The sequence below is a fragment of the Rhipicephalus sanguineus genome, chromosome 6, assembly GCF_013339695.2.
Source record: "Rhipicephalus sanguineus isolate Rsan-2018 chromosome 6, BIME_Rsan_1.4, whole genome shotgun sequence".
In the NCBI taxonomy this organism is placed as follows: Eukaryota; Metazoa; Arthropoda; class Arachnida; order Ixodida; family Ixodidae; genus Rhipicephalus; species Rhipicephalus sanguineus.
The window spans coordinates 3,563,809-3,584,829 of record NC_051181.1 but is presented as its reverse complement, the minus strand read 5'-3'; the positions used below and the strand labels follow the sequence as shown (position 1 = coordinate 3,584,829).

Below are 21,021 nucleotides of genomic sequence, written 5' to 3'. Positions count from 1 at the left end.
ACAGCTTGTAGCTCTGTTCTTGGTGTACCGGTGGAGCATTAGGATGCCAAGTTTCTAGCCTCCTTCGTCCGAGGGTCCGAGCTAGACGTGTTTGACAGGCTGCTTATAGAAAGCAACAGAGCACGAGGAGGTTGAGAGCCAGAAATACCACGAAGGCGAAGCAGTTTTTTTAAACCTCTTTGAAACTGATTGTAAAAGGTTTACTCCAACTTGGTGCAACAATTAACTAAATGACATTGACGTATCGCCTCCTGTGCAGGTGGCATCCTCAGTATACACTGGCAACAAAAGAAAGAAGAAAGAATGAGCGGAGGTCGACCAGTCCCCTAGTCCCTCATGTCCTTGTAAACGTCCGGTAGGGGGCTGCTGTTGTTGCAAGCCGATGCGTAGCAGCGAATGAACCTGATTCCAACTTTTGTTCACAAGCCAGCGTTGTAGCATTGTTTAGGTCAAAGCTATGCCTGTTCTTCAGTAGTGTTCAACAAGCTCCGTCTGAGACCGCGTTGCATGGGTTACTTGAGCAACATCTAGTTTGTGTTCTATAAGCTTCGTTGATCCCAGTGATTCCACTCCTGTGCCAACTGCGCAAAAGTGCGCCAAATAGGATTTACTGTGCCATCCTGATAATATCGACGAAAATTGCGCCAAACTGTGCCAGAGTCTCGGGTTTGGGGTCATCTATCACCGGCAATCGCACCGCCAGCATGTCAATACATGTTCAGCTTGATCTTGGCGCCGCCAAAGTCACAACCACAGACCAAGAATTATTCTGCTGAATAGCATGCATGTGCGTCCCGAGTAAGCCATGACGCCATGCTCGTTGCTGATGCAGGTTCTGTTGTGCGTGTCGGCTCGACGGCAAAACGAATTCTTAGCAGAGGCTCGTGACGTCTGGGCCAATCGGTAGCGAGAAAGTGTGGCGGCGATCCATCGGTGGACGTTGTCTGTTCCAGCAACGCTGCTCATAGCTCGTTTCAAGCATCGCACGGCACGTAATTAAAGCAATGTTCACTAATAACTATACGTGCGACGCTAAAATGTCTGTTACTTCTGTTTCTGGACATCGCGGAATGAAAAATGTACTTTATCCATGTACCTTCATCCAGAAGAGCTTTTTCGTAATTCCTTCCACCAGCACACCCGGGTTCATAATCGCTCTTGCGGTAAATACCCCCTAAAAGGCCCTGCCCTTTCGAGCTTTTGAGTGATAGGGTACGTCCCAATTCGAATTTTTTGCTTGATTTAAAAAAAAATGTAATTTCAATAATAAAAGCATGCCTCCTGGTTGGAGCAGCCGTAATTCGGTTTTAATATGCTCAGCCGTCTGTAGTGGGCCCGTTGCTGACGGCCCTGACGTCGGAATGCTCAATGTGAAGCGGCTGCGCCATGTTAACGTCCTCCCCTCGCCTTCCAGGGTCCATAGCTGACAGTTAAAAAAAAAACACAGTTTCATTTAAGAGCGAAGCGATGAATGCGATACCGACAAATTGTATTGTTATACGAAGTAAGGCTAGCAGCTGACTCCTTTGGATCCGTTCTCGCATAACTCAACAAAACGCTGGTTTAATTGAATATGGCCGCTCCAGGGACCGAAGCTGTTTTTGTGCTGTCAGTTTTTAAACGCGAAGTAAGCATTGAGATCACAACAAGCTTACGAGCTGTCTCCTGATGCCTCGAGATAGCGACGCACCCCCCCCCCCCCTTCTCCTCCCCTAGTGTCCCTTTATGCTCCTTACGAAAGACAGGTGGGGCGTTTCCTGTTTGATGAGCAATCGACGGCAGCCCTGGCACGTGCGGTGATGTTATCGCATATGCGTCCTTTGTGCGACGGAGAACGCCGGCTCGTTTCATCTCCGCTTCAGCCGCGTTTAACGCCATAGCTCGCGATCTTTCGCGATCGACTCGCGGGTGGAACATACGATGCGCGGAGTGATGTTATCAATTCGGAACATGACGGCGACGGCAAAAACTCGTCAAGCATGTCCGTATAATTGCTATCGCAATTAAGGGGAGATGCGGGTCGAAAAATCGTGATTTTTGTCGAAAAAGTTGAATTTGTGTTTTGTGTTTTGTATGCCCCCAAGCCTCCTCTTTAATATATTATAGAATCAAAGCTAAGAATCAACTAGAAGTTATCAAAAAATGCAATAAAAGCCCTTGTGGTGGCTTGTGAAAGCACGAATTTACCCAAATTTCATGCACTTGGCATTTCGATCCACGGCGTTGCCGGCTCTCGATTTTTCGCGGGCATGTAGACCTAACCCTCTTCTCCCAGAGCCCACTTCAACGAGGCGACTTTCTTGCTGAAAATACAGAAGAAAAAAAATCGTTTCCCCACCGTAGTCTAGCGTAGCGTTCACCGTAGTTTAGCTTTCAAACATGTTTTTCTCAGTTCTTTATTTTGCTGCATTTTAAGAGTTTGTGCACTAAAATTTGTGCACTTTATGTAGTCGGATCGTAATGAAAATTGGCATGCTTATAGTTTAACGTGTCCTGAATTCAAAGAAACAACATTCACAGTTTTTCCACTAGCATATTCAGCAAGATGGTTTCATAAGTTTCTTCCTTGAGAATGGTAAAACTGAAACTCAGCATTGGAATTTTTTTTCTAGGCTAACACACATATGCTACCCTATGTTTTCTTGCTTTATTGAATTCCTCAATTCATTAGGAGCAATATGAGCTATTTTTTTAGTGTTTTCGGTGCTCACTATTGTTGCCTAAGCTTGCACAAAAATGCACTGTTTTCACAAATGCATGGTCTGCAAAAAATTAACCAAATGAGCTATAAAAAAAATAAAAGGAGATTTGAAAAGAGGAGCTCAAACTCTATAAATGGTGAAAGTTTCATTGAGCTGTGACAAATACTTAAAGGAGTCCTGACACAAAAATTTTCGCCCCGCGTTTTTTGCTGCAATGTGTTGCTGGGGGCCTGTTAGTCATAACACGGCACATCGTTTGCTGCAGCGCGCGACAGATAATTAATTACAAGCTCTTCATTACCGACACAGCCTCAGTTTCGGTTTTACAGAGCTCCAAAAACGACAAGCCGCCGGGTGCAACTATCACCACCTAGCGAGTGAAACGCTCGGTCACGTGAGCACACAGAACAGTGACGCATTTCCGCGCGGTCTGTCGTTGCCGGGCTCATCGTCGTCTGATGGCGACGATTTTCTTGCGCCGGGAATGGAAGAAATTTTCGACGTGGCAAATCACTTCAGGTTTGACCCGCTGGCGAGGAGCGATTCGTCGGGAAGCGCGCCAAACAGAAATGGCGGATACGACGTCATCATAACTTGTACCGGCTGCAATGGTTAGGTAGGGGAAGTAGGGGGGTCACCTCGGGTCACCTCCGAGGGTGTCAATGCACCAGGTGTGGCCTATAATGCTGGATCGCGCTCGCGAACTTCGAAATTCATATAAAATACCTTCCAAGCTTTATTCGCTGTCGATATTTTGCAGATGGTACACGGACGTACACGGGAATCGATCTAGCAGGCTATCTCGGCCGCGAAATTTTGTGTCAGTACCCCTTTAAAAGAAAACATTTTCCAAGGAGCATCTCCCCTTAAGAGAAAAGAAATTGAGGAGCCATTCCACTCTGTGAGGCACAGTGGCGCACGGCACAGTGGCGACATGGTGGAGACCAGTTTGATATGCACGGCCAGGTTGCTGAAGGCCAGGCTGTTAGCGCTATTATTGTGAAAGCCTTATATGCCTCATCAAACACGGAAATTGACCGTCGGCGTCGGTGGCATCAGCAGGAGTGATGCACAAAAAATTATGACGTGATGGCGTCGTCATGATATCATGGATCGATAAAACTTGTGACGTTATACTCTGTGAAGTTACATGATGATGTCGTCACATGACATCGTCGCTTTGCACTGCCTCAATGATCGGTGCGCTGATCATGGAGGCAGTGCAAAACCAGGCGTGATGCAGAAAGCTTGCAATGCCTCCGATCTTAGTGACGGTACGAAAGCACGTAAGGTGCAGAGAGCTTCGAGAGGGGGGCGGGGGAGGATAAATACATCAAGCGAGAAGAAAAAGATGGCTTTCATCTTCGAGTCGTCTTAGGCGAATGCGTAAGGGACCCTGTGAGATTTTTTCTCCTTTTCTAGCTCTTCATAAGAGCCCCATAATTATTCAGATGCTTGAATGTCAATGCAGTTTGCTTCTCTAGTGCACTCCAGGATGTAAGCTGCCCTAAAGTGCTCCCTGATGCAAAATTATCTGCTCCAAAGTGCTCCAAGATGAAAATTTTTGCTGCTCCACCAAAATGGAAATTTTGCTGCTCCAAGAATTGCTCCAAATCAGAAGTCCTCGGTAGCATCACTGAGAAGGGTATTTCATAATTATACCGGACAGTATGTTCTCAGAAGAAAGGTTAGCAGCCATAAAAAAAGAATTTCAGGGCGGTAAAAAACCTGCTGTCGATCTTTTGTTAGGACATAATCTACAGAGGATAGCTTGTAATGTCAAGAAGGCTAAATCACTTACTTTAGAACATTTTTTTTCAGCGAAAACACTAGGAACGATATTCCTTTTCGAGCAATCGTTTCAGAGAAAGGCACCTGGCAATTCGCTGTATCTAGTTACCTGCAGAACTACTTAGCCTCCGAGTTTTTCAGACCCTTTTCGCATGCGTAATTCTCGGGTGCTAGTTCAGTTTCTCTCAGAGGAGAACCCCGACTGTTGTAAAGCTTTTAGTACGGATATTGAAGGCCTTTATTACTCTTTGCCGCAAAGAGCTTCTTACGGACCATAAAGCATGCTGTGGAACCAAAAAATAGTAGGTGTCAGAATGGGTCAGGGAACAAAGTGACATAGGTGATAGCAGGGGTGCGCCATTGTGCCCCAAACTTGTTTAGAGCAGTGCAATCTATACCAAGGTATAAGAAGCACAGCCAAGGAAGGCAGCGAGCTAGGGGGAGGGACGAAGCTGTGGGTAAAATGGAGTAGTGCCTTTGTCCTACAGGCGACATAAATGGGCTGATAATGACGAATGCTGCTGCTGATGATAATTATTTGTGATTTGTTCGTCTGTGGATGAATTTTGCATTTCACCCCGATTGACATGTGGTCACCATGGCTAGGAATGAAACTCACATCCGCCTTAGCCACTAAGCTGCGCACCAGAACGAATGAAAACCACAGTGCCAATATATTATTGCAAACGGAGGTTGGCTGCGCAAAACCTGATGGTGGTTCTGCTCTGCCATTGCAGGTGGGCTCCACAACAACTTACAGTGGCACGGCCTCTGTGGGAGCCCAGCACATGCAGCAGCACGTGGCACCTTTTGGAAGTGGTTCCACCATGGCCCCACTGCGAGACACTGGTTCCAGCTACCAGAGTAGCACGTTGGATGTGTACTCCAGCAAGAAGGGGCCTCCCTATGGAGCAGCCGCACCCGTGAGTGAACACTCTGCTTGCTTTGTCGGACTGGTCGAGTGTGTTGTGTCGAGTGCATCGGGCGAGTAAGTGACACGACAGCTGAGTCTCCGGGTGGACAAGTGACGTCAGGTTTATTGGCAGCCCTTATTACAGAAAGCAGTACATGCCATGCTGCCATCTGGCGGTACTGCTGTACACTACACGTTGGGGCAAGCAAATCGCAGTCAGTGACACCTGTCGGTTGTCCAGTGTGACATTCGGCAAACATTTACAAGTAACCACATTCAAGAATGTGTGACGCTGTTTGCATTGTGCACACAGTCCGGTTTATATGAGACTCTAGCTGTAAAATTGTGGCAAACTTCAAAAAACTGCAGAAAAAAAATGACGTTTTGCACAAAGGTATCTCAGTAACACCAGTAATATTGCCAGAAATGCCTTTGACTAACTATAAAACGATGTCATCGTGATGATGTTGGAGTGCGTTAGTGGAAGTTAGAACTGGGCAAGTGACGCAGTAATCTCTTGAGTGCATGCATATTAACCACCAATGACTTATGTGAGAAACATAGGCCATGAGTCCGTATTACCTAGGTACAAACTGGCCATCTGCACCAGCATGCTGCAGAGAGCAAGAGCTGTAATAAGTGAATGACATGAATAACAGTAGTGACCCACAAGACTAAAGAAATATGTACTGAAATAGTACATGGAACAGGCATTGAAGCGAGTGCATTGCAAAAAGAAACATTTATTTGCTTGCTGACTGTTTGTGCACTCATAATTGTTCTGTTGTTACCTGCCTGTGCTCTGCATATCTGTGCACCGTTACAAAAACTGATTATTTTCAGCTAGGCTGCCCAGAACGTGTTCTGTGTGTTTTTCAAAAGATGTACTCAAAGCGTTTTCCGCTGTGTCATGCATTAAAACCTGATTATTCAATTCCTGCAATGAGCTCCCTCAACCGTCTTTTTTTTTTTTTTTTCATTTCGGGACTTCAATTATACATTTATGGTGTACAACTGTATTCAAAAACTATGCATTAACAAAGTGATAATAGACCTTTTTCAAGCACACGAGCGCCACCAACGGGCGCGCAAGCACTCATGGGAAAAGTGCGTACGCTGCATGCAGCAGCCGCCGCGACGAGCGCGCGGGCCTCGCGCTGTAGCTTTCCGCTTGCGCCGTGCCAGGACTTCTTAGACACAGTGAATTTGGCAAGGTGCAACATGTTACTGCACAATTCAATCACGAACTTCAGTGTTTGGTTGCGACGGCCTCTCGATGATTTTCATCTGTTCTACTGTTGGACCAGCTGAGCGGCTCAGAAGCGTCTCCTTTTATTTATTTTTTTGGCGCCAGTGTGCGTTACGGCATAAAAAAAAAAGAAGAAAACAGTTGCCTATGAAGTGCAGGAGCGATCTATGATTCGCAGATGCATTTGGAATCAACGTCCATCGACACTGTGGACGAGTACAGTGTAAGTTTCTGATATTTAAAGAGTACACTAGGAAGTGCAGTCGGCATTTGGGGAAATGAGATACATTCACTGCGTCGCTCGCACCATATATGTAACGAACGATAAGTGCCTACTTACCTTCGTTGGTACTATAACTACAGGTTCGAATAATACTTAGAGCGAAAAAAGAAAGAAGCAGTAAAAGGAAGGAAATGCACAAACCAGCACTCACACACAACTGAAAGTTTATTTGCACGCGTGAAAAAAAGCATATACAGTCGAACCCACTTATAACGATCCCACATATAACGATCTATCGGTTATAACGACCATATTTGGGTGCACTTACGATTTTCCTATGCTAACCACTGAAGCTGCGTCCACATATAGCGAACATTTTTCAAAGCCTTCTACTTTTACAACGAACACTTCAGACACGGTCGCGGTAAAAATATGGCGCATACGAAGCGAAAAAATGTTAAAACATTCCTTCTAAAGCGTGACAAGGGCGCGCGCTCGCGCGTGCCGCACTCCAGTTTACTCGCGACTAAGATACCCAGATCGGCAAGCACCGCACGCAGATTTCGGATGCTGCGAGCGAGGTCGCTCACTTTCCAGGCGTTTCTTCAGTGGCAGAATGGCAGTGAGGAAAAGAAAAAATAGTAGGCAGCATGAAGCCTTGCGGTCAGCTTTCGCACGGTAACCTTTCCTGACGCCGTTCTCTGCAGCTACGACCGCCTGCGATGAACCAAACAATGCCTTGGAATGCAAGAAGGCATAAATGCAAGAAGTGATAACCGCAACAACTTTCCATCGCAAAAAGGTTCACTGCGTCCCTAAACTCGTCGACGCCACAATGTGCCGCAAAGGGTCGTCCTTCTTTTCGGTAATGGCAGAGACCGGTCGATCGGTGATTACGACTTCCGCGCGATTGCGGCGATGCTTTCGGGGATAAGCACCAGAAAAGAGCGAAGGCGAGGTGGCGGCCGTCGATGAACGTGCCATTCTGACTTATAGCCGACAACCTTATCAGTCATCTGTAGATATCTGCTCGGCTGCGCGTGTGGCGTACGCCGTACACTGCGGATTGACGGCGGCACGAGCGCGCCCTGCTGCCGTTCGCAAGTTCGCCGCCGCCGCGTCGTGCGAGACCGCTTTAAAGTGCGCGTCGCTTTGTAGAAACGAAAGTAGCTCGCTGTTGTTGAGCGGCGCGGGCACCGAGACACGTCGATGCACTGACAGCGAGAATATACTGCGTGTTTGTCTAGGTGACAACTCAAGTGCGCCGCGCATCGTTGTGCAGGGCCGTGAGAGCATCGCGGAGACGTCGAGTGCGCTTTGCTTGCAAAATGCTTGTTTTCGCCGCGTTGAACGAAGAGGCTAGTCGCCATACACGTGCACGGTCCGGAGTGAAGCAAGCACGAAGAACGTACAAACGCGCGCATACGGCATACAGCAAGCGGCCCGGCAGTGACTCCACGAGCCGAGTAGGCGACGCGCTGCACGCAACTAGCCAGGGAAAATCCGCTCCACGTCGCGGTACCGCGCTTCGGTAAAAAGGTGTCAGCTCAGCAAAGGCGGTTAATTCACTCGTGAGCACGCAGCGGGCGTCGCTTCACGACGCGAAGAGGCTTAGCTTGTCACCGAAGGGGTTGTTAGCACTTTAACAAAAGTGCAAAGAAAAAAAAGCGGCTTGGCCGCTAAGCGCACGTTTTTAAGGGCGAGTCCGCATACAACGAACTACTGATATAACGACCACTTTTCGCGACACTTTCGAGTTCGTTATAAACGGGTTCAACTGTATACAAAAATGGGTGTGCATCACGCGTGTCATAAAGAGGCACAAAAAGTCAAACAATCAAGGCATGTGCTTACAGTCAATTAATAAGGTTGACTGACACAAAGTGTGGCGCTATTTGTGACATGATATGCCTCCGAAATTTCTCGCGTTGTCTGATTATGTTGATGGTACAAAATTACTGTGCTTTCGAAGATGGGATTACATTTGCATGACTGACATAGCGATGCGAGATGAGATGGCTCCATTCAATGAATTTCGATGCTTGCTGAGGAGCGTGTTAATACATCAACCAGTCTGGCCGACGTGCATGTGGACACTAGAAAGAGAAATTTGCGGTTAACTCCTACACAATTGACAAAATAATTGGCATGCCTCGGATCGCATTTTTCTTTGCCCACTGCATACCCCTGCGACCTTAATGCGACTAAGCTTATTTGGGGCGGCAAGCACAACCTTCACCCCCACATCGCTTCCCTACGTTCTTCAGGCCATGCAACTGTGGAATAACTGCAATGTTTCTAGTTTCTTTATTACTCACGGATGGAGGACGTCCGTATTAATCTTTCTTTGCCATGTGAACCGATTTTCGCAAGCCGATACAACGATATGCAGGATCGCCTGTTTGATCACTTTGCAGCTGGAAACTACTGCTCATCTTATGTGCGCAAGATTTTTTTCCAATGCCGTGCGTAACCATGACATCACAATTCCTCGTTTAACAATACAGTATAGACCGCTTATAACGTAAGTCGCCGGAGTCGCGAATATCCGCACTATAAGCGGTACCGCACTATAACCAAAACAACCTTCTTCAAAGGCTGCACTTGCGCAAAACATGTTGAGCATGTAGCCTCGCGTGTCCGATTATCAACACATGCGATTCGGGGCGCTTACAACCACTTAAATCTCGGAATGTTCAAAAATTATCCGCCAAAGACCCGCATTGCCAACGAAATGAACACGGGGGAAAAAGCAAACAAAACAAAGTGCCATTGCGGAAATTCGCCGACTACGTTTCAGGCCACCTCGAGGTATGCGCATTACACAGAAACCATGTCGAATCGCGCCCGAAATTTCACGTGCTGAGCGGTACCGATCGTTCGATTTCACGGGCGCGCACGCGATGTCCAAGACATTGCAATCGAATCCGGAACCACCATTCGAGAGTTGCATGTGCCGACCATGCCCTCGTTTTCATTAACGATATGATTCCCTTCCCTTCAAGTGCAGCCATCGCAAAGTTTCGTTGATTCCGCACCGAACCGCAACTTTTATCGCCCACAACCGCTACCGAAAAGCAACCAACGCTGATTAGGCCTAGCCTGAGGTTCAGCATGTTGTCGCGGGAAGTTTGTCCAAGACAACATGAAGATCGGACGTCGAAAAGATCGCACTCAAGCACTAACCCAAGAACAGCGCGCGTGATACGAAGTTTGTGTTCGCGGCCGGGAGATCAACGGCGACAAAAGCCCGCCAAGCTCGTTTAAGTCCGCGCACTGGCAGAAAAGGCGAAAGCTCGCGTCATGAAGCCGCAAAACTTTTCAATTTGTGGACAAGGTAGCTAACGCGATATCTGTAGCAAGTGTGATAACGACGATGCTTTTCCCGACAGGAAATTTACTTTAAAGCGCACTTGATGAGGACGCGATCGTACGTTCCACGCGGAACGCGCTGCCAGCAAGCGGCCGCGGAGCCTTGCCGCCGCCGGTGCAAAGGCTACTCCGTCGCCTAGGCAACCACCATCCTTCCCCACTCGGCGAGCCCACACAGCGCTGCCGCGGTCTTTTTCCTCCCTCCGCCCCTCGTTCGTTCACAGTGCGTGCCCTTGCCCTTCGTAACGACCTCGTCGCTCCCTCCCCAGCGGCGTACCTCCTTTGAGAACCGCACTCGCTACCGCATTTGTCAGAAATATTTTCACCCAACCGCATTATAAACGGTATTTCATCTTGGGGGACTGCACAATAAGCGGTATGCGTATACATGCTGTTCTATGGGAGGGTAAACGGGAGTCGAAAAAGACCGCATTATAACCGGTCCTGCACTATATGCGGTTACGTTATAAGTGGTCTGCACTGTATTCGAATGTGCCGACGCAAAATTAAACACCAATTTCGCTGAACGCGGATATACTGCCCGCAAACATGCTCCCGATGAAACTTAAAGGCATGAATCAAGATACTGCAAGTTATCAGAGCAAAGCATCTCCACGAGGTTCGTGTCCTGCAAGTGCAGTGTCGTGTATAAGGTTCCGCTCTCATGTGGACGTGTTTACATCGGCCAAACTGGCCGATGTATCAATGATCGCCTACGAGAACATGCCAACAATTTGAAGCAAAAGTCAGGCAGCAACATGGCCTTACATTGTGCAACTTGCGGTTGTTCTGCCTTTCTTGACCAGACTGTCGTGATCAGGAAATACCGAGACCAGATTGCTCGGGAAATTCATGAGGCATCATGCATAGAACAGCTCGGACCCAGTTGTGTTAGCATGCCATCTGTATCGCTTTCGAAGAAAGAGCTGGCGTTTTTGCAAAACCAGTGACTTTTACTTAGTTTTGCTCTTACGTTTTAGGTTTTTAAGCTTTTTAAGGTTCTTTTTACATCTTTTTATACTGTTTTACCTTCTCACGACCTCTGTTTTCATACCGTTTTTACCTTTTGACGACTTCCATTGTTTAGCCGCATTTGTTTTTCATTCCTGTTCATTTATGCTGGCCAGCATTTGTAATACCCTTGTTCATTTTTGGTACGTCACCTTTTCACCCTGTTGGTTTTGCCTTTATGATTCTTGTTAAAGAAATGCTTGGTGTGATTCAAGCGCTCTTTCTGTACCGCCCAGTTACCATGCACGCGCTAACAAAGCCTGTTATCGTTAGCGAAAAAAAAGAAAAAAAGGGAGAGAAGAGAGTGTAGGAATAAGAGAGAAGCTGATAGCTCAGCTCTCAAACATGCGCAGTAGCCATTTCTGAGTGAAGAGACTACATATATGGCGTTTTTGTGTTGCAATAAACATCAGTTGGAAGTAAGAGCGCTCTGTGTGTCGTCTTCTTGTTCCCGTCTTTGTGCGCTTAACGGTTTCATAATGTCAAAGCATCTCACAAGTGAATTCTAGTCCCATCCCTTTTTCTTTAAACACGTTTAGAATGTGCTCACTTCTTTGTACAGCGCGGGACTTGACAATTAAAATCAAATAATCATCTGTATACCTGAACACTGTAACACCTCTCTACAGTTTGGTTAAAGCCGATCACAAGTCGCTATGGCATTAAATGCCATAGCAGCTTGTGAACAAGTAATCATTGAATAAATACGAATTCGGTGTTCCAGCTCTCATTGCTCACGATAGCACGTTTTGACTGCATGTATCGGCACGTGATAACTCGCATGCCGCTTAACTGCTTCATCCGGTATACATCCGCTCGGTAATACCAGAGTTCTTCAATGCTTTTGTGGTCATGAAACTCCTCCGTAACGCTATGGGGAGAGCTTGCTATGTCGCCGCAGCGGCCGCGCGGCGGCGCTAGGAGCGCGCAGGGGGTAAAGTCCCTGGAAAATAACTAAAGTAGCGCCATTCGTGTTAGTGTGCAGGCACCTCCTCACTCGTGCGCTTTGTAGAGTGCATTTGAAGTTAGTTGAGCTGCGAAGCTCGCAGAGCATGGCTCTTGGCCGGAAAGAGAGGCTTGTGCAATTCTTCCGCTAGAGCGCCCGAGGGCGCTGCAGTTCTAAGTGACGCAGTTAGAATGGTCCGTGAAATAAAGGGTATGAAAAGAAATCATGCCTTATCCACGAAGTGAATGATGATCGAGGAGCTGGCTCGGAGAAGATCGGGAAAACCCGTGAATCTTCCGTACAAGTCCTCTACCCTCATATGAAGACGTGACACACGTTGTTATATATACATATATACACAAGGTTTGATTAATATAGGCACCATCCACTGACCAGAGGGAGCTGATACAATTTTGATGAACTATATACACAATTTACAATTATATACATATTGTTGAAGTATATATACAAGAAACATCTAACAGCGTCTGATTATCCATTGTCAACACTTGCAGACGCAACGCTCCTAATGTTCTTTCAATTTGAAAACTGCCCTCGAGACGCCCACGACAAAGTGGCCCTAAAAACAGCTATCCGACGCTCGCCTGGCTGTCGACCGCGTTCGCCGCTCGTCCTGCGAGAATTAACGGCCAGGCTAGAGGGAAGACACGATGCGCGCAGCGTTCTTCTTCGCGTTCCACGACGCTTTGAATGGATGGATGCACGTTACGGCGCGGAACTTCGCCCCAGCTATAGAACCTGGCGAGCCAGCTCCTAATAGCGATAAATACGGCAATGTAATATACACCGAAGCAAGCGGCGTCTTTTCATGGTGTCCGACAGCATAAAATTGTACGGTACATAATGTTTTAGTACGTGAAAGTGCTCGCTCCTGATGGCAGCGCCACTGCAAACTCGGCGGCGCTAAGAAATGGCTAGAGTGGCGCACTAGCTTTTTAGAAGGTTGTCCGAGCGCCATCTTGTTTGTCCTCGTCTGGGTTGTTTACTTGGTCGGTGCACGGTGCATGTGGTCGACCACGCTTGAGTCAGTTCGTACGGCGGTTGTGGATGCTTCAGGACGCCGACCTGCTGTGCCAGTGGCACCAACCACCGGTACAAGAGCAGAAAGAAGAGGTTTTGGCTACAGCGGGTAAAAGCTGGAGCTTCCCGGAGGACACCCTAGAGGCGTTGCTGCAGCTGCTAGGAGAGGAGGCAGAGGCGAAGGGAGGCAGTTGGCGCTACTTTATATTTTTCAGGGACTTTAGCAGGGGGCATTGAGAAGAGCTTCGCTGCGTAGGGAGAACTGGGGGCCCGAGGAATCCGGCGGCATCAGCGTTCAGTTTTCCTCGTTGTTTCTTAATTTGTGTGACTGACGGGTGTGAGAAATGTGTGCGAGGATACGGATGTTGTACGTGAGCGACGATGCCGAAGAATTGCTGTGTACCGGGTTGTCACGCCGGCTACACAGGTACGAGTGGAAAGGTGGTGTTTAGTTTGCTGAGGGACAGCGATGAGAGGTATGAATAGAAACGTGCTATACCGCGACAGGAAGCTGGCGGATTTACGTTCTATTCTGAACATGTTATAGTGTGCGAGAAACATTTTGACGCCACCGACGTTATTCGAACGGACGACTTCATAGTGAATTGAGAAAATGTCCTGCAACGCGAGAAGGCAAAGTTGCACGCCGGCACTGTTTCTTTCACAGCTTGCTAGCTTTTTAGAATAGCAGAGAGCCGAGCCAGTGGGTAAGTATTCCATCTAAAAAGACACGGCGTGCAAACACGGACACAAGAAAGAAGTAACGACACCACATACGCCGTTTGTGGTTTCGTTTGTGGTGTCTTGACTGCTTTCTTGTGTCCGTCTTTGCACGCCCTGTCTTTTTAGAATATTTTTAGGTTCTTTCCAGCTTAATGAATGCTCTCATTGTTTACTTGTTTGCCGTTGTTAAAAAAAGCGTTTTTTTTTTTGTTGCTATTTTTGACTGAATGTCAAATAAGCTCTTTTTTTAATTTTTATATTGTACTTCAGAATTTTCCTTGTTTTTTGCATTAGCTTGCTCCCTCCATGTACTGGGCGTGCAGAGAGTTTCCCTACGCTAGGAAACTGTCGGTCGTAGCTTTCTGTTTTCCGAGGTATTTTTCCAATAAAGGTTTTTCAATCTGTCTCTTTCAATTGTAGCATTCTTGCTTTTTTTACTGTAAATTAGTGGCTCGACAGCGGGATGTTCTCAAACGTGCATTGAAATAAGCAATTATAGTCAAGTATGGACGCAAAGGGCGTTAGTGTTTTCTCAGCTTGACACGTTTTTGGATATTTTGCCCGTGTTACGTTTTCCACGTTCAGCATAATTCGAAAGCGCAACAGCTAGAGCTCTGCTTGTGAACACATACGCTTATTTTCTCTCGTTTAGGAAAACGAGGTTTCGTTTAAGTTAATCACGTCTCCCCTGTGCAGTCTTCATTAAGAAATCGTTGCATCACGCGGTGCAGACGTAGTCCATCTAAGCAGTCAAAGTAACGCACATTGTGATTTGTGAAGGTGCCACGGGCGCAAAGAATGGAGATACCCGAGTGCCTTTGTGACGCTGCACAATGTAAAGTGCGACACAGTTTTGCTCATGCAATGGCCACGTAACATGAAATTGTCAAGGTTACTCGTAGAAAATAGACAAAACGTGGTTACAAAATCGGAGTTAAGGCTAGGTTAGGTCCTAGAGATCAGCTGGTGTTCATGCGGCACACGGACGTTATACCTTGCGATAGCTTCGTCACTCCCGATTTCAAGTGTTGCCAAAGCTCTGTGAGGTAGCCTGCATCGGAGTGAAGTTAGCTTTTATAAACTGTTAACACAGCAACGTAGAGCTTTTCTTTTTTGTAATGCGGCCGCGTTAAACTCCCGCGGCGTAGACGGCCTGATTGTAAATAGCGTGATCGGCGCTGACTCAACTGCCGCTACGAGACCTCAGCTTGGGAGTTGGTGGGTTTGTAAGGCTTGTGCAGTGTCACAAGAATAGGTAAATATCCCGTGCCTGAATAAATACTCTCGTGCTCCACTGCCTGAGGTAAGGAACCTCGCTGGAACAACATGTACAGCTAATATTGCTGCGTCGGCACGACTGTATCCATCACATGCAACCTTGATATTTAAAAAAAGAACGCAAAAGTAAGTTTTTTACACGTGTATGCGACTAAAACACCGTATGTCAGGTGAAGTAGGAGTGGTAGTTGAAATATTGCGGCTTGATGCACGTGAAACCATTTCCTCGAACTGGCACAGCATTCAGCTGAGCGCAGCGCGCACGCACGAATGCCCCCGCGTTGACCGCAGCGACCCTAGCGGCCGCCTCTGTCCCTGTATGAAACTGCGGGCGGAGTTTCGTGACCAGAAAAGCATTGAAGGACTCTGGTAATACCCACGCTGACTGCATCATTCCTTTTGCATTGCATGCCTAGAGATCCTAGGCAGGTGCATTCAGACATGGGTAGTATTTAGGATTTAATAACGGTCAACCAGCGGCGACGCCCTTTTTTCGTTTGGTGCTCCCACGGCGCCAACGAGCAGCGAGCGACGGAACAGCCAGCGGACTCGCCGCACACACTTTTCCCATAGTGCTTTGCGCGCCCGCGGGAGGTTCTGGGATTGCTTGAAAAAGGTCTCTTGCATGCCTCAAGGCTCTCAAGGTCTGCAGGTTTTTCTAGGAGATTTTCCTCCAAACCTGAAAATCTGTGCCTTTCTCTTAGACCAGCAGTATAATTACGAAATTTCTGCTAAGCTGACCTTGTGGTTCATGATAAAGGGATTAATTTTTGTATTTGGCCAATCAGAGACCAAATAAATATTCAGACATTGTTCCTCATATTCAAAGGCCTGTCCTATTCAAGTTCATCTCTCACCAGAATTTTAGTGGACACATTGTTAGTGGCCTTTTTAAGTGGACACAGAGTGAAACAGTGGATCACTTTAGAGTGATAAATTACTCTTTGAGAACCCGATGGTAGTTAATTTCGGGGTCATTGGTTCATTTTTAGAAGAGAAAATGAAGGCTAAAGTTTCAGCTTTCACTCCGACGGCTGAACGTTAGCATGACGGCACATGTTAAGGTGTCCTTTTTTTTATGTGTGTTGTCTGCACGGGCTCAATAAAATTAAATTTCTTTAAAGGGACAGTAAACAACCCCGAGGTCCAAAAATTGTAATGAACAGAAATATGTGCACTTTTGCTATATCAACATGCTGCCGCAAGAATTTGGCGAGTACGTGCTATAATAAGGAAGTTACAGGAGTTAGAACGTCCTTTCAGCTGGTTTCAAATTTTCGTGTGGCCTCGCCACCCTTCTCCGCCACAGGGAGGGGAAGGTGCAGGCCGTCGTCGTGACTTCGCCCACTTCGGCAACGTGACACGTCAGCCATCGACGTTGTCGGAAAGCTCGATCAGTCGCAGTGCACTTCCATTTGCTGCGGCTCCTGGTTGTTTATTGTTTACATTGTCGCAGGTGCTCCATAACTTGTCGGGTAGTTTTCGGCTCTTTGGTGTTTTTAAACCTTTGTGACAGTTCGCAATGCAGCAAGAATGCGTGCTTGCTTTCCAAGACAATGAAGGGGCACGAAAGAAAAGCGTGGAGAACCCCGCTTGCTGCGCGTGCAATGGTAGAGCCAAGCAAGTCCGAGCTACCTGAGATTCCCCCTCTCTCCACTCGATTTGTAGCCAGCAACGCTTCCTCCACGTGTTGCTCGTGTCGAAGGCGAAGTGGGCGCAGGTGCTCTGCTGTGCGAGGAATATAAGCGTGACAACCCGACAACTGCATGGCCGAAACCGCATCTCCGCAGGGCCAAGAAACGAGGCGCAGTTTGTAGCGGTGGGTGGTAACAGGAACTGACGTCAACTTGTTGAGACCTGGTTTGGACCAATCGACGAGCTCAGTGGTACGTCAGGTTGCCCATGGGCAAGTTTGTGTCACTGCATGTATGAGGGGGGTGGGTCAGGTGAAGGAAAGAGGCACGGGAATAGTTCTTCTCTGCGCGGCGTGCAGCGCTGTAATATTCGAAAAATGTGATCACCGCAGTCTACTGTACGAATTGGCAAGCTTGATTGGGGGGTGTAAAATAACAGTCGGAGCCTGTTTACTGGCCCTTCAAACAAGCTCTGCTATATTTCTGCTGTTTAGAACACAGTGTAATTCATTTTTACCATTAAAGAACTCCGTAAGTGATGTTGTCCAAACCTCTGATGTCGCAGCGAGTTCATGCAGGAGCTTCAAGGTGGTGGCGCCGTACGTGTATTTTCATTACTGTGAATTTTATGGATTTCCATGGATTTTGTCAAGGCAAGAGTGGTGTGCTTGATATTTTAGAAGACTTTGCTTTTCAATGTCGGTCCCTTTAACCTGTGTCCACAGTGTCATTGAAAACTTGCGTCTTTGTCGTCCTTTACCCATACTCCCAGAGTGAGCAAAGTAAGGCAGCAGCTTGTGGAGCTCGTGGCTACTTAGGCCTAAGGACTTGGAGTTTTGGAATTAATTTTTTTTCTTCATACAATGTAGTGGGCAGAAAAGTTATGCTATAGGTTCAGGGGATCACTTAAAAAATACTTAAAGCACTGAAAGTCAGGTTTCGCATTTACTGGGGCTGCTCTCGCCATTTTTGCAACGAATGTTTGTTGACATCCATTTTGGTCCTTTGAAAATGAAATTTGGCTATGTTTTGCTTTTGCAACCTTTTAAAAAACAAGATTTTGCATACTCGACTTGAGTAGTGAAGAGTGGTGATTTCGATTGCAGGGTGTTTACTCGCAGACCGGAGCCCCAGCCAGCAGCACATTTGGTGCAGGCAGTGGTGCTTTTGGTAGCAGCCCTAGCACCATGAGCAGCAGCAGCATCACTGGGGGCAGCCTCTCCAGTGCGCTGGCACGGACCAACGAGTACCGCAAGAGCAGCCTTGGTCCCACGGCACCCATTCCAACTAGCTACGGGCGGCTGCCGCTCGGCCACCTTGGGCGCGGGGGCCTCAAGCGTTACTGAGGCCCACTAAGTCAGCACAGGAAAAGCAGGATCCTTTTCCCGTGGTTTCTCTTTCGTGTACATACCTTCCACTCAATAAAGAAAAGTCTGCAAGAGTTGACGCTTGGGCAAGTTGGTGTGGATTCATGTCAAAATGTTAACAGCGCAAGAACGATTAGGAAGGGACGAGACAACAAAGGTAAAGAGCACTGACTTCCAACTAGGTTTTCGGTTCTGTATTGGAGATGATGAGGCAACGATGGCAGCGCCTGTACATCTTTTCTTTCTTTTCTTGTCTAGCGCCCTCTCCCTTGCCATGTATATATGCACTTCTTATCGAAATAAAGACTAGTTGGAAGTCAGCGCTCTTTACCTTTGTCGTCTCATCCCTTCCTAATCGTTCTTGCGCTGTTAACATTTTGAAATGAAAGAAAAGTCATTTGTTGTGTGAACCTCAATATAACTGAGTTGGTGAAATCGGCACTTAACCTTGTTGCATCGAAACTTGGTTAAACTGAAATTCAACACTCTATGTATGCTAAGCATAGTCACCGAAGGATGCACCCACTGCAGCTTGTCATCAAAACCTCGAGTGTTAGAGTGGTGCAACACCAATGCTGCCATGTTTGCCAAAGCGAACCGCTGGCTCTCCACTCGGTCCAATGCATGCACGGCATCGAAAACCGTAGCGCACCACAAAAAGAAAGAAACAGCTACAGTCCAAAATCACTCGAAAGCAAGGCGACAATTGCAGCACTGTTGGTGGTCATTTTTTTTTTAACACATTGCGCACCGAACTACAGACCCAAAGACGTTGTCGCAAGTTGCCGCAGTGCATTGTCTCAACATGTGTCAGCTAAGCATCCACATAACTTTGCCTAGTTGTAGCAATGCACCTAGTTACTGCAGGCAACTTCAATAAATATTCCATGGCTGCCTAAAACTTGTTCCGCAGAAAAGAAAGACTCATTTGCTATAAATAGTGCTTGTAGCCAAGTTCGTACTGCTTTTGCTGGGAATTTATTCTTCATGAGGGCAGTAGGCGCTCGATAATGCAAACTGGAAGGGACCCCAGAATTTTTTTTAGATTATCAGAAACATGAGTTATCTATTACCTGGAGCAACGAACCAACCCATGTTGCGATGAATAGCTACCGGTGAACATATACCGGTGCTACTCATTATTATACGACGCGTGTGGACAAGATGTGCTGTGCTCCATGACAGCTTCTTCTCAGTCTTAGCACGCTCTTTTTTATGACTGCAGGGAAAACACCCTACAGACGAGTTCAGACCTTTTTCTTGTTTTCTTCCTCAATAAAGCCGCAACTGTTGGTGCACGGGGGTCAGCTAGTTTGACCGCCTTTTAGGCAGGCAACCCAATTTACTTGCAACTGTGAGTGAACACAAATGAACAGCTGTAAACAGCAAAGGCATTATATATTTTCTGGCACCGACAAGTAAAACGTGTAAATTACCAGAATTTATGACTGAAACAGTTTGAATTGGAAACATAGCGGCCCAACGAAAAGCTTTCAGTGAGATTGAATTAACTGAAAGTTTGAATTAGTATTGCAAGTCTACTGTATAGCACTATTGATAGAATGAGTGAGTGCTCATCATGAATGAGATCTTAAACTTATAAATTCGCTGGGTAAATCGTGAAATCATTCCATTACAAAGAGAGTGGTGCAGTTATGGAGAGTCTACTTCTGTACAATAAAGTTTACGCAATTTCACTCAAATAATCATTCTGTTCACTATAAGACATAATAATGACGTGATAATTAAGCTACGGGTACATAGTCGAATATTAGTTTAAAACCTGAACACACAAGAAAGCGTAGCAATAAGATACTACTTGTAGGATTGGAAAAATTTTTCAATGTGCCCGTCGAGCGAACAATAGTGCACTCAAAGCACGAGAACAGCTTTAATTCACGATTCATGCAGGTCCTTGAAAACGTTGAAAACCCTTGAATTTGTAAAGTACATTTTCAAGGCCCTTGAAGGGTCCTGGAATTGTATTCTCTCCTTGAAAAGCCCTTGAATTTCGGGACCAGTGCTGTCTAAAGTCCACAGTGCGATCTGCTTTCTGTTGTAGATTAGCATCGATGCGGCAAACCTTCCATTTCACAAACAATACACTGTGCAAGTTTGCATCTACAATAAAATACCAGTTGGACGAATATCACTTAACCTTTTAAATGCCGCACTATGACGTAATAGGAAAAAAACTGAAATTTATGTTGATACTTTGCATTGGCCTTCTATATTAACTATGATAAAAAATACAGCCACATTCATAATGACAGCATGTTTTTTCGCATGTTCCATTTTTGGAACATTGGCATTTCCCGTATGCAAAACACACATTTTCGCCACAAGAACAACTTTTATTAACTTTTCAGTTGGGTTTCCTTACTCAGGATAACTGAAGAATAATATTTAGCGTCATACATTGTCTCTGAAAAGTAAAAATATTTATAACAACACTTGACGAAAATGACTTCTTTCATACTACAGTGAGCAATTCACAAACCGTGGTAATCGGCAAAGCATTTCTTGTGCAGTCGCTTTTTGCACTGCTGGCACTGATTCATTGTATTCTTCTTGCATTCCGCGCACCTTCCCTGAGTCGTTGAGATGATGTAGTGGCCATCAGTTTTTCTGTCCTCCCGTCTCAGATGAACCCAAGGTCCAGGTCTCACAGCGAGTTTCTGCTTGAGCTGCAGCAAGGACATGGTGACGTCCCACCGAAATGCGATGTGTGTCATGGCGGCATCAGTACCCTTGTGAAGCTTGCAGTGGAG

At 46.6% G+C, this 21,021-nt stretch overlaps 1 protein-coding gene across 1 annotated transcript in view; it reads left to right on the top strand.

Annotated features, from left to right (window-relative positions):
- Nucleotides 1-18,318, top strand: part of LOC119395576 (serine/arginine repetitive matrix protein 2) — a gene marked incomplete in the record, with an annotated part of 233,461 nt that extends 215,143 nt beyond the window's left edge. The window contains 2 exon segments of the mRNA XM_049416681.1: nucleotides 5,231-5,416; nucleotides 17,990-18,318. Coding sequence (XP_049272638.1) covers nucleotides 5,231-5,416; nucleotides 17,990-18,229 — 426 coding nt within the window.
- Nucleotides 18,319-21,021: the final 2,703 nt, after the last annotated feature.